This window comes from Panthera pardus, unplaced genomic scaffold, assembly GCF_024362965.1.
Source record: "Panthera pardus isolate Hobbes unplaced genomic scaffold, ASM2436296v1 HiC_scaffold_27, whole genome shotgun sequence".
NCBI lineage: Eukaryota > Metazoa > Chordata > Mammalia > Carnivora > Felidae > Panthera > Panthera pardus.
The window spans coordinates 81,825,530-81,838,194 of NW_026526843.1; the positions used below are offsets into that span (position 1 = coordinate 81,825,530).

Sequence of the window (12,665 nt, forward strand, 5' to 3'; positions counted from 1 at the left end):
AGGAAAAGGTTTAACCTCTCTAAGGTCTCTCCTAAAGGGTAGCTGCACTGACTGGTGTAGGAAGTAGATACTGGGGAAATAGGAGGTAGACTGGGAACATTTATTAGCCCAGATATATGATCAGGGCCTATGTAAAAGGCAATCACCATTCCAGAATCAACCAAAGACCTCAGGATCAAACCAATTCTTAATTTTGCCCTGACTTCAAATTTTCTACTCCTAGGCCTGCCTGAAAGATCTTTGAAATATTTCTGTCTTTTCCAAGGAGTTCTGTCAATAAAACCTCCTGGGAAATTTGCCATGGCCCCTTTTCTCTGAGCTCACCCAAGACGGTTATCAGGTCAGTGGGACTGGCCTTTGGGATTTATGATGCTAGATTGGACAGCGAGGAACCAGCTAAGAGTTGTCATCTCAAAAGGGGCTAAAAATTATGATCTCAGTGCCCTTTTCCCAGATTGGCTTCCTGACCTCATCTCTCCCCTTTTAATATGTAGTTTTTCTACTCTTCATGAGCTAGAAAAATTCTCACCAGGATCCTTAAAAGCATATGTGCTTGTGATAGACAAGGGGTCTCTCAAGGGTGGGATATGTGATACAGTTTTTCCTCCTCAGGAATATGAGGCTCCTGCAATAGATGATGGGAAGCTGGAGGTAGTGGCTATCTTTGGCTCAGTACAAATGGCAATGTCCCGTATCATTAACCTGCATCATCATCGTATCGCCCAGGTAGGCAGGGGCTGGGTAGGCATCAGAAAAAGGCTGGGCTTTGTGGCTACAACTTAGAATGTGGAGTACTCCCACGAATTAACTAGGTATAAGAGTGCCAGGGTAGAAGGAAATTATTTGGTGGGTGGGAAGGTGCTGGCTAAGGTTGGAAAGAGTTTGTGGGGATCAAAAGGAGCAAAAATCCCATAGGAAACAGATGTTTTTCCCTGAGATAATCTGATTCACATCCTTGCCAGTCCTGCTTCAGATACACATTAAGGCCATTACTGTGGGATTATCAGATTGGTCTGTAGCAGTTACCTCATTTTTCTGCCCCATTCTCCCTCGTCTTCTCTGGCAGTGCCGTGAGGTGATGATAACTATTGATGGTGAAGAAGGTATCCCAGTTCAGGTGGATGGGGAGGCCTGGGTTCAGAGGCCAGGACTTATAAAGATCAGATACAAGAATGCCGCCCAAATGTTGACAAGAGATCGGGTAAGAAAGAAAGTCTCATCTTTCTCCTACATTGTCTCATCTACAGCTATCACTTGAGTATTGAATACTTCCATCAAGCAGAATTCCTCAAAGGGAGGTCTGCATGCCAATTATATCAGAGTCACCTTGGGTGCTTATTAGAAATGCACATTCCTGGGTCCAACACCAGACCCACTGAATCAGAATGGGGGTGGGTAGTTCCTGGGAATTGCATTTGTAAACAAGCTCTCTGAGACATTCTGCTATATACTGACATTTGCAAACCACTGTCCAAAAGAAGAGAGTGAGACAAGGAGCTCCCTCCTTTGGTTTTGGACAGTTATTCTGCTCCCTCGACTGCACAGAGTGCTAAAGTCTAAAGTGCTAAAGAAATCTTCAACAAGAGATTCTTCACTGAATATGGTCTTTAGGTTCCTCTAAGTTTCAAAATGCTGCATTCACAAATGTCACCCATTTAAGTCAAAGCATCTAAAGCTAGAAAGAAGACATTAATGATCAGATATTCAGTACTTAGAGGCTTTCTTCCACTCTAACCTGTGAACAGTCCATAGAAACAGTAATAGAGAGGGGAGGGGATGTCTAGTTTACAAACTGCCTATTTTGTGCTAGTCACATGTAGTCTCTCAGGTACTCCCAACAATCTTATGAGGTAGATACTCTTATTTCCATTTTACAGGTGATGAAAATGAAAACCAGAAATGTTAAATAATATGTGCTGAAGGTCACACAACCAGTAAATGATGAAGCATAATTCAAAATTAAACTAGATATGTCTGGCTCTAAAATCCGTCACAACATGTGGCCTAGATTTGGCAAAGAAGGGAGCATGAAAGGTGTTCCACTGTCTTATGATTGTGATGCCCTCATATAAGAGCTTCTGGAAGGTTAACATCTGACTGAAGCATGTTGTCTCAAGATGCAGCACAGTAACAACAACAACAAAATTTAATAGTGCCTAATAGGAAAGAGTAAGTAAAATGAAGTAAAATGAAGGATAGATGTGGATGTGTGTAGATGAATGTATAGCAGAATGGATGGGGTCCTCTTTCTCCTTTACCCACCATACCCACAAATATAAGACTCACAAACAGATCTGCCATGTACTCTCTTAGCTATAGCAATCACCAGGATATGCCACCATCTTCATTTCCAGGACTTTGAGAACTCAATGAAAATGTGGGAGTACAAACATAGTGAAATTCAAGCTGCCTCTCAACCCCAACTGGACTCCCAGGAATCTCAGGATAGCCTCTCTGATGAAGAGTATGCCCAGATGCAGCACTTAGTTCAGCTTGCAGAAAACCTCATCAGCAAGTAAGTAGACTGACCCAAATACAGGGCTGGGAATCCCAAGAACAGATAGGGACACTTGTCTGTGTTGGCTACTAGAGAGCCTGGCCTCAGAAAGGAGTCTTTTCCAGAGCCCTGAAGATTGACAGGGACCCTGACAATCTAGGCAGAAAATAGTCTTTGGCTTAGCAATAAGCCAGCTTGAACCTCTCCCTTTAGCCCCAGAGATGAACTTTGATCTCCTGCTACCCCAGGCCCAATAAGACTAAGAATATTTATCCTTGCCCTTAAATATCAGGAGGGCCCCAGAGTTCGTGGAGTCAGCTACCCTTCTCTAGCCTGGTCTCCCACTCGCCCAAAGCATCCAACATCTAATTCAGGTGAGACAAGGATCAAAAAAGACAAATACCTAGAGAAGAACAGAAACATTTTCTGGCATAGTTGCCTACCCAACTCGAATACCCAGGGCTCTCATTTCTATCCTCAGCTCACCTCTCACCAGCACCCCACATCAGAAGTTTTTTTTTAGAATATCCAGACCCATTTATCTGTTCTTGCTTTATTACAGACTTACTGACCTGAGCAAGGTCCACCAGCATGTGTCTGTCCTCATGGATTCTGTGAATGCCAGTACTAACATCCTGAATGACATATTTTACAGCCAAGACAGTGGCAATGAGGCAGGTGCAGCTTCCTGCATTCCCAATGAGGTAAGAAAGGAAGGGGCAGATGAAGAAAAGGAGTCAAACCAAATAGGTAAGAAGGTGAAAGTGAAGGAAAGTGAGCCAGAGGCTGGGTGGAGAAACTGGGCAAATGATATGGCAGGAAACTGGTCTATAGAGTGAAAGGGAGGGCAGATATTCCTTGGCTTGTTACAGGTCCAGAATGGCTGGGCGGGGAGGGACAGGAATCCCATAGCAGATTTCATCAGCCTGAGAACTAGCCCTCTTCCTGATAGCTATCAACCACACTGGCCTCAGGGAAGAAATAGCCAATAGATAGAGAGAAACTTGGCATTGGCACTTCCTCATCTCTGGTGGATCTCTGTATAGCCTGTTAAGGCAATGCCTGTCATTGAAGCCTGAGCTCCAGGCTGCCTTGGTTTCCCTCTTGAGGATAAGGTCCAGATTAGGATACTTGGTGTTAAATGTACCATCCCACGACTTTACCCATTGCTGGGATATTTAAGTGATTCTTTTAAAAAGTAACTTTAATGCTAGACAAATAATACAAAAGGGCCATATATAGGATCAGGACCTCTCGAAATGTGGATTACCTATTTATTTTAGGCCATATCTTAGTTGGTGGAGGTCTGGAACTCAAAGCCTGGAGTTTCTTTTATTTATTTTTTCCTAATGAGCAAGTGATTTGTTTGAAAAGTTTATTTGATTTAAGCTACTAGAGAATTCTCCAATTATTCTGATTTTTACTTTATACCACATCTTTCATTTTAAAAAAGCATGATCAGTAAATTTAGGTTTTTTGTTTTGTTTTGGTTTTACATTTCAGTAATTTGGCCACATTAAAATTTAAAGTAGGTTTTATAATTTGTTTTTGAGTGTATCTATTTTCTTAGATATAATGTAAATTCTTGGTAGAGATTTTTCTTATGCTTATTTTAATTTACCACTTCTTTACACTCAAGAAGTCAAAGAATCACTTGTATACAATAAATTTGGACCCTTAAGTGATGCTACTATTAAGCTGAATATTTTTCACACTCATGAAGCTATAATGAATGAATTGGGAAATCTACCACCCTTCTCTTCTGATTTAAAGAATGCTATAAATTATCATTAGTTGATAGAATTTCAAGTGAATCTTCAGGTGCCTATATATTTGAAAAATTAAAACAATTGGTGGAAAACATTAATTAACAAAAATTTAATTGTCAAAAGTAATATGGATTATGTAATATTTCATTACATATTTATATCAGAAGTAAATTTATATTCAGGCAGCTTAATTTAAAATTTTAAAATAATTATGTTATTTTGCATTTATATAATCTACAGGAAGTGATGCATTTATTTTTCAATTCCAAAAGTAAAATAAACCTGAACTTGAAATATTCTAAGTTAATCTCCTTTTGATAGGCTTCTGTATTTTTTTGTAGAAACACAAATGTGGACTTTTCAGACAGCAGAATGTTTTTAGTACCACATTTTATACTATGTGTATAAAGTAATAAATAGCTAGCTTTTGCATATCCTGTGAAGAGAATAAGCCTGGAGTTTCAAAAAGAGATGGTTGAACTCAACTGCACCTACCATGGGGAAGGTGATTGTAGTATATCAGCAACAAGTAGCATCAGATTTACTCTCTGGTTTACATACTTCCTATTTCACTATATCCACAGCACTTGATCAATGGTGCCAAATGCCAAGGTCTGCTGCACCACTTCGTAGGACACACCAATAAAGCTGTACCAGTAGTTGACACCTCTGGTTCTGTCAGTTATGATTGGTTGATGCCCATGCTATACTAGTTGTACTATATTTTGAAAATTACTTTTTCACCTACAGCCACATCCTACTAGCCTTCTCCTACCTTCCTACAGAGAAGCCAGCTGCATGCTTACTAACCAACAACTCCCCTGTCTTTGTCCTTTCCCTTCTGTTCTTTTCCTTTCTCTTCCTCTCAGACTCTAAGCAGAAACGATGCAGTAGATGTTACATTTAGTCTTAAAGGGCTCTACGATGATACCAAAGCTTTCCTGGATGAAAACTTGGTGAGTGGAGGGGGTTGGAATAAGGGAGGGCAATCCCATCTGAAGATGGTCATGTTCTATGCTTGGTTCCAGAGTATTGGAAGACATGTAGGAACATTTTGGCCAGATGCTTACCCTGGAAGTCCCTGATGTGTCATCCTCACCCAGGATTGTCATTGATTGTATCAATTCACAGGTTATGCTAAACCATAGGGACTACCATATCCTTGAAAAAAAAGTCTCTCCTTCTCTGACAAATGTCTCCTGGGTCCAGACCAAGCCAATCAAAAGTAGGGTGTTCTCATCATACATAACACAACTTCAGTAGAAAAGGATGAGCTCTTTTGAGTTGCTTTAAATCTTCGAAGTTTCCAAATACATTTGTCACCATGTGGGAAACTCAAGGTTCAAATCCAAAATCTGCCACTTACTAACTGTATTAGTTTCCTAAGGCTGATGTACCAAAGTACTGAAACCTGGGTAACTTAAAACAACAGAAATTTATTGTCTAATAGTTTTGGAGACAATCAAGGTGTCAGCAGGGCCATACTCCCTCTGAAAACCATAGGCAAATCCTTCCTTGCCCTTTCCTAGCTTCTGGTGACTGGCTGGCAATCTTTGATGTTCCTTGGCTTGTAGATGCATTACAATCCTTCATCTTTATATGGTATTCTCCCTGTGTCTCTGTCTTCACATGACCATCTTCTTATAAGGACACCAGTCACACTGGATCAGGGCCTACCCCACTCCAGTATGACCTCTCTGCAATGACCCTATTTCCAAACAAGGTCATATTCTGAGGTACTGGGGGCTAGGATTTCAACATATCTTTCTTGGGGGGAGGGAGACACAGTTGAATACATAACACTAGCTGTATGAAGTAACATCACATCTCTGGGTCTCAGTTTCCCTATCTATAAAATAGTAATTGTAATCTCTACCTCTCCAGGTTGTGAAAATTAAATTACCTGTTGTATATTAAGTACATAGCTAGCCTGGAACCTAGTACCAGCCTGATAGATGGTACATTTTTATTAGTGTTAGGAAAAATGGACTGACACTCAGTTTTTGAGCTATAAGAATAGTTGAATGTTTCTTATAATGCAAAGCCCATAGGCACACTTCACGAGTGTGCTCTGATGAGTCAACTGATCGTGACCACCCCATTTTTGGGTTGGCTGCTAAAGCCCTGAGGCAGGTGCTGTTCTTGCCTCTTATCTAAGGTTTATTTGAAGAGGAGCTTCTGAGTTGATATTGAAAGAAGTGCATCCACTTCCCCTTTTCCATTTGCACATCTAATTGGCACACTGCACAGGTGGCAGAGTGGCTAAGGCAATCAGGCCAGGCTGTCCTAGCATCTGAGCCCAAGCTAGAATCTTTCAGCCTTAAGCAACAGCAACAGAAGTACGTTCTATACATAGGCAGAACTCAATGGCCTTTCCAGTCTGAGCGGCAGGAAATATGAGAGCTTGGCCTCTCATTGCCACTCAGGCTTTCTTGAAGCTCATGGCATGAAAATTGGTTTGTGCCAGCCAATAACCCAAATTGAGAATATACCACACTTAACACAGGTTAAAGGCCTGATAATGACCACACACACATTACACACATCTAAATGAGACCAGGGGACAGGCAGCAGCTAAGAATGTCCACATATCTCCAGAAAGACTATGTCAGAGGTGGCATGGAAATAAAGCTTTTCATTTTGGTGTTGTTATTCTTCCCCTTGAAGAAAGAAGGCAGTAAGGAGCTCAGTGTTGGCAGAGTGATGTAGACTTATGATGAAGTAAATCCCACCCAGTAACTCCCACTTTCTTTATTTGGCAACCTCACTTATGCTATGTATGGCCATTGATGTGTTAGAATAGGAACTAAGAAATAAGCAACAAAGTCCTCTGAGTCACTTTGCACATTTACCTCAGAGAAGATTCCTGGACAATGTCTCCAATACAGCCAGAAGGATAGGAGAATAGAGCATGAGATTCAGTCCCACCAACCCACAATATTTTGAGCCTGAGTCTCTGGATGCCAAATAGGAAGTCATTAGGAAGCCATTTTATTATTCTCCTGTTAAGATTAGAAATCATTTTCCAAGGTCCCAAATCCCTATTTCTTCTCTGTGGCTTTGGGTTGACCACCAAACCCCTTTTGAGCATTGCTGGTAAGTATGCCCCTATGGACTCCCTGCCCCTTCTCCCTTACCTTGAAGTGATAGCCATTTCTACCTGACACCTCCTATCCCCCATCCCACTGCCATCTGCATACACATGTCCCATGCATCTGGGCTACTCTGTACTGTCCTAAATCATTACTTGTAAAGCAAACACAAAAGATTATTTGTCATCACTGACTTGTTTCTCTCTCATATCCCATCCTGATGGACCATAATCTCCAACCCCATCCCCCACCTATTCACCTGCCATTTGTGACAGTGGGCAAGGCTCTGTTTGTGGCTGGAGGATCAAGTGGCCCATGCACAGCTAGAAGCCACATAAATGCCAGATTGAAAGTAAAGTATATGACAGGGATGAGAGGTGAGGCCCAGTTAGGTGGGCTGGAAAGCATGTCCGGGCTGATGATAGCAACATGCATCTATTCTCCGAGCTCACTATTTAAGGGAAATTAACTATTTCAACTATGTTGCTAGTCTATGACTTGGTTCTTCTAAGTTGGAGATGGTCCCAGAAGAATTCGTTTTAACTCTCCATAGACTCTAAAGTGTTCATCCAGTGGGTTCTGTGGGTTATTAGTGAATGCTTAAGCTTTGTTTGCTGAACCTATGGGAAAAGCCATCTGGATCTCATTTCTTAATTACAAACAGTGACTAGCTGGGAGCAAAAGCACAACTTGTGGAGGCAGACCTTCTCCACCAGAAAGGGAAAATTTGAGCCAGTCTCTCTCTAGCCTTCTCCTTGCTTCACAAAGTAGCCTTTAAATTGTGGTGACTGTGTAATAAAGATTCCCCTCAGCATCTGACCACCCCACATATCCTTTCTGGGAAGTGTGGTGTATAGGGTGGGCTACAGAGTTAAACATATCTGAGTTTCTGTCTAGCTATGTGATCTTGATCACCAAACTTCTTTGAGTCTGTTTTCTTGCCTATAAAATAAGAATAGTACCTTGTAAGGTATTATAAAGTTATTGGAAAGATAGAATATCATGTAGGCATAATGCCTGACATACAGCATGTGTTAGAAATTGGTAGCTGTTATTTAGGGGGACACTTTTATGTCTCCAGGGATTTGAGGGTCAGGGATAAGACCTTTGTTCTGGATCTTAAGCTGTAGGAGTATAACTCAAGTGTTCATTGGTATTGATCAAAGGACCTCTCTGCTTGCCAGACTGTGAGCATGCCCAGACCCAAAGAAATCACCACAATGTGGTTGTTTCCTGGATTTCCCTATTAAGAAAGTAAAGAACTAGCTACACTTTCTATTGACCCCATGGCCAAAGGATATACAAGTGCTACCCAAAGAAATACCCTGTGGTCTCATGGCCACTAGCAGGGACTGGGAGTGTGGGAGACAGCCAGAGTTTATGAAGACAGGGTGTTAGGAGTTGGACACCCACTCATTTTCCTGTCTTTGCCAGCTGAGAAGTGCTGAGGATGAAACCACACTGCAAACTACCCTGGATACCATGAATAAGGAGTTTGAAAAGCTATCTGAGATCAACTGGATGAATTCAATCCTTGTTTCAGAGGTGTGTTAACTGGGGATTAGGAAATAATGAGGAAAAGGGATTCTTCCTTGGTTCCCTCCTTTCCAGTGTGGACCAGGAGGAAACAGTGACTGATGTAGCAAAAGGCGTCCAAGTAGTGGCTTTCAGCCTGAGCTTAAAGGAGCCTCCTCCACCCATCTCCTCATCATAAGCAGACAGGACATGGTAGAAAGCACACTGAAAACTAGATGACCCTGTGTAAATAACCAAAAAGAAGAACTATTCTGTGGCAGGGGGTTATTGGGAAAGAATAAGCAAGATTGGTTTTTTCTATGCTGTTCTCTGGTCATAATTCCCCCTCCCTGCCCAATACCTGCTACTAGGAATTAGATTTCATCTGGCACATACAATTATGGCCAATACCAGTTGTGTGCATCCAACATTTGTTCCAAGTGGTTGGTGCCCAGGCTATATGGTGGTTAAAACACCTCTCTCTGCTACTTCCTGTCCCTCCCACTCAGGGAGCATAGCAGGCTCTCTCAGTGCCTTCCCTTAGCAGGTGTATGGCTTGAAAGAAAATCAAGCATGGCAGCAGTGGCTACAATATAGCTGTGAGATCAGGAAAAAGAGGAAGATAGGTTTATACTCTTCTTCTAATGGAGAGGATTGGAGGTATAAATATCTTGAGAAGAAAATCCCAAAGTTTCTTGGAATGTGTTTTGCTGAACTTTCTGGCAACAAAGTTAACCTGGGAATTATGCTTTATTACAACTAGTAGTAAAATAAGTACACTTTAGCAGGAGTGAGAGGACTAGGAGGCTAGGCTGGAATTAAAGATGATCTGTACAGCAGAGAATCCACATTCATAATTAAGAGCTACGTGTGGAGAACACTCTTCGCATTCCAGACAAGGAAGCAGGTGGCCTGTGAGGCAGGTTCTTCCATACATGAAGGTATTTGGTCAAGAAGTATGTTGCAGCTCACCAAACCATATGTATGGAAGAAGGGGTGTCTTTTTCTAATTCATGCAGAGGTGCCATATGAGCTAGCAGTTCTCCTAGCAAGCTCACCCTTCCAATCCCTATCCAAATGACCTCAGGCAAAATATTTTACCTCTCTGAGCCATTGCTTCCTCATTTCTAAAATAGTGATGAAAATATCCACCTTGAAGGTTGTTTGGGGACTTAGAGTATTTATTAAAGCACTTAGCAAGGCACCTGGCATAGAGTAGGATCTTAGTAAAGATCATTTGCCTTCTTAGGGGATGGGACTAGTTTCCAATGCCTGGATAGATAGCAAATCCGTCTGCTTTCTGCAGCCATCCTTGTTCAGCAACTTGCCAGGTCTCTAGGAATTGTTTCTGAATGTTAGGCAACTAATGTTGACCTTCCTCTTGCTGTGGTTTCCCAGGAAAAATCTTCAGACACTGACAGCAGAAGCATCAAGTTGAAAGTTAAGTTCCCCAAATTGGGGAAGAAGAAGGTAGAAGAGGAAGACAAGCCTAAATCAGGCCAAGGAGCCCAGGGTTTTATTGGTAAGTGCCCCCCACAGGCATAGGGGTCATGAAGACTTTCCCAGAAGCTTGGGAACCTCCCAGGGACCTAAATCTCCCATTAGAAATATTCACGGGTATGGTGGTAATGGAGGAGGAGACGGACTGGGAGCCAACCTTAGGCAATGCCAAGCAGCCTCTTAGACAAAGTGTGAGTTAAAAAGTGATATTGACACTGGCAGTGGGACAACCTGAGAAGTAACCATGCTGTGTGGTCTCTGTGATACAGACAGCTGAAGAGAAAGATGGGAACAGGCAGTTACTTTTCTCCTTGACCCATTCCTGTGCTTGGTCAATAAAGTATGGCAAAATAGTCATACTTAGATCACTCTCACAGTCAAATACAGCTACAAGCTTTTGGTTGTGCTCCAAAAAGCAGTATTGTTTGATATGGTTTGGGGGTGTCAGTGCTGGGCACCTACAAGGTGAAGAGTAGTTTCTGTGACTAATCTAAACCTATTCATCTGTAAATCCCTGGAAATGCAAGTTTACTATATTTTATCATTTGAATTTTGGTGTCATCCCTTCTTCAGAGTTGGACTTAAGTGTTATTGATATGTCAGTGGGTCTCAAAAGAAGGTTCTAGAGTTGTCAGTTATGCCAATTGTGATGTCAGTGGTCTTTCCTAAATTTGGAGCCTAGACAACCTGAAAGCTTGAAAGATATACCAATAGTGGACATGAAAGGGTGGCTGTTTGTTTGTTTGTTTTTGAGGAAATGAGAGTCTGCACAGATGCCAAGAGAGAATTTCTTGGATCAAGCTATGTTTTCTCAGGTTTGGTCTAACTGGGTTGATTTCCTAAGAATCTGCCAGTTGGAGACCATGGTGTTTGAGAGTCTTTCTAAAAACTCTGAAGGGGTCAATAGCAGTTCCATGGATTATCAGGTTCTGAGAACGCATCCCATTTGTGTTTGCCACACATGGTTTCGGCTAGTATTTTTAGATGGTTCAGAGCCAGTTGGTACAATAGGAACAAACCAGTCTGTCTCCTAACAGACTCTTGTTGGGCCTCTTTAGGGTCCACACATTTGGGTATCTGGTAATGTGCTAACCTCATTATTTCTATACTTGTTTTTTCTCTAAAGGAAGTTTGTGGCATCGCAGAAATCATGAAGATGAAGCAAAAGATGATGATCCTCCAACATCATCAAGATTTCAACTGTAGTCCTTAAAAGCTGGAAGGAGAACTCACAATGTTTAGAATTCTACTACAAAACTCTCAAAACCTCAATACAGGCTAGACTAAATTATTTCAGAACAAACATGAGCACCACCAAGAAAGATTCTCCAGTTCTTTACACTAATATGCTTTTCCTGGACTCAATCAGGTCTCCTTAGAGGTTTACATTTTCTCATTGGCCAAAGATTCTTGTTCCGAGTTGTCTTGTTCAGTTCTCCTCTGTGCATCTTGAGCAACTACAGTATTTAATTGGGATAAGCTCATTATGAATGGCCTGGGATCTACAAAGGATTCAATAAAGTTCACTTGTTCAGGGAATTTGGGAATGGTCTTCTCTGATGAGCAGAGAAACTGTTGATACTAGGGAATGACTGAAAGAAAGAAATACTCTCAGGGAGATAAGGAGAGGGGTGAGGCCAGCCAGGCTTGGTTGTTTCTCCCCCAATCCCTGCCAGTTGCAACTTGTAACTTCAGGAGGCTTCTTCTAGTTGGCTTATTAAGATGAGAACTAGGTCCTGGGGGCTTGTCCACTTGCCTGTTACAATTACCATGCGAAATCTTTTCTTGTAGACATGGTGACTGCTTTCTATGAAAACTCTTTGTGTTTTTCCATGTGTGCATGTACATCTTTGCACATGTCCAGGTGGTGCTCTGGTGGCTGGGTGGGCCCACTGGTTGGAACTCACCTCAATGGCAACCATACAGGATCCCCTGCTACTGCCTTGATCCTAGCCTGCATGCCTCCATGGAGTGTTTGCCTGCATTCTTGCTGGGTTTTTTAACTAAATGTTTTGCCGCTGTGCTGCAGTATAGATTATGTACAGAGACATAAAGATGTGTGTGTGTATATATATATATATATATATACACACATATATATAAAATATATATATATTTTTTTTTTTTTAAAGAACTGAAAGTACAACTCGACCTCTAAGTGACCCTATACTTTATTGTGCTAACCCAGAAATCCTTCCCCACCTTGATCCCACCCGAATTCCCATAACCATACACCCATATACATGCCTCTACCAACTGCCCTAGTTCTTGGTGGGGCTTCTAATATTTTGG

At 41.7% G+C, this 12,665-nt stretch overlaps 1 protein-coding gene across 1 annotated transcript in view; it reads left to right on the top strand.

Annotated features, from left to right (window-relative positions):
• Window positions 1-12,361, top strand: part of DGKK (diacylglycerol kinase kappa) — a 181,007-nt gene extending 168,646 nt beyond the window's left edge. The window contains exons 21-28 of the mRNA XM_019417507.2: window positions 613-726; window positions 1,067-1,201; window positions 2,355-2,515; window positions 3,060-3,201; window positions 5,136-5,222; window positions 8,793-8,903; window positions 10,272-10,395; window positions 11,500-12,361. Of these exons, the coding sequence (XP_019273052.2) occupies window positions 613-726; window positions 1,067-1,201; window positions 2,355-2,515; window positions 3,060-3,201; window positions 5,136-5,222; window positions 8,793-8,903; window positions 10,272-10,395; window positions 11,500-11,579 (954 nt within the window). The 3' untranslated portion in view covers window positions 11,580-12,361. The remainder of the gene's footprint in view (window positions 1-612; window positions 727-1,066; window positions 1,202-2,354; window positions 2,516-3,059; window positions 3,202-5,135; window positions 5,223-8,792; window positions 8,904-10,271; window positions 10,396-11,499) is intronic.
• The last annotated feature ends 304 nt before the right edge of the window (window positions 12,362-12,665 follow it).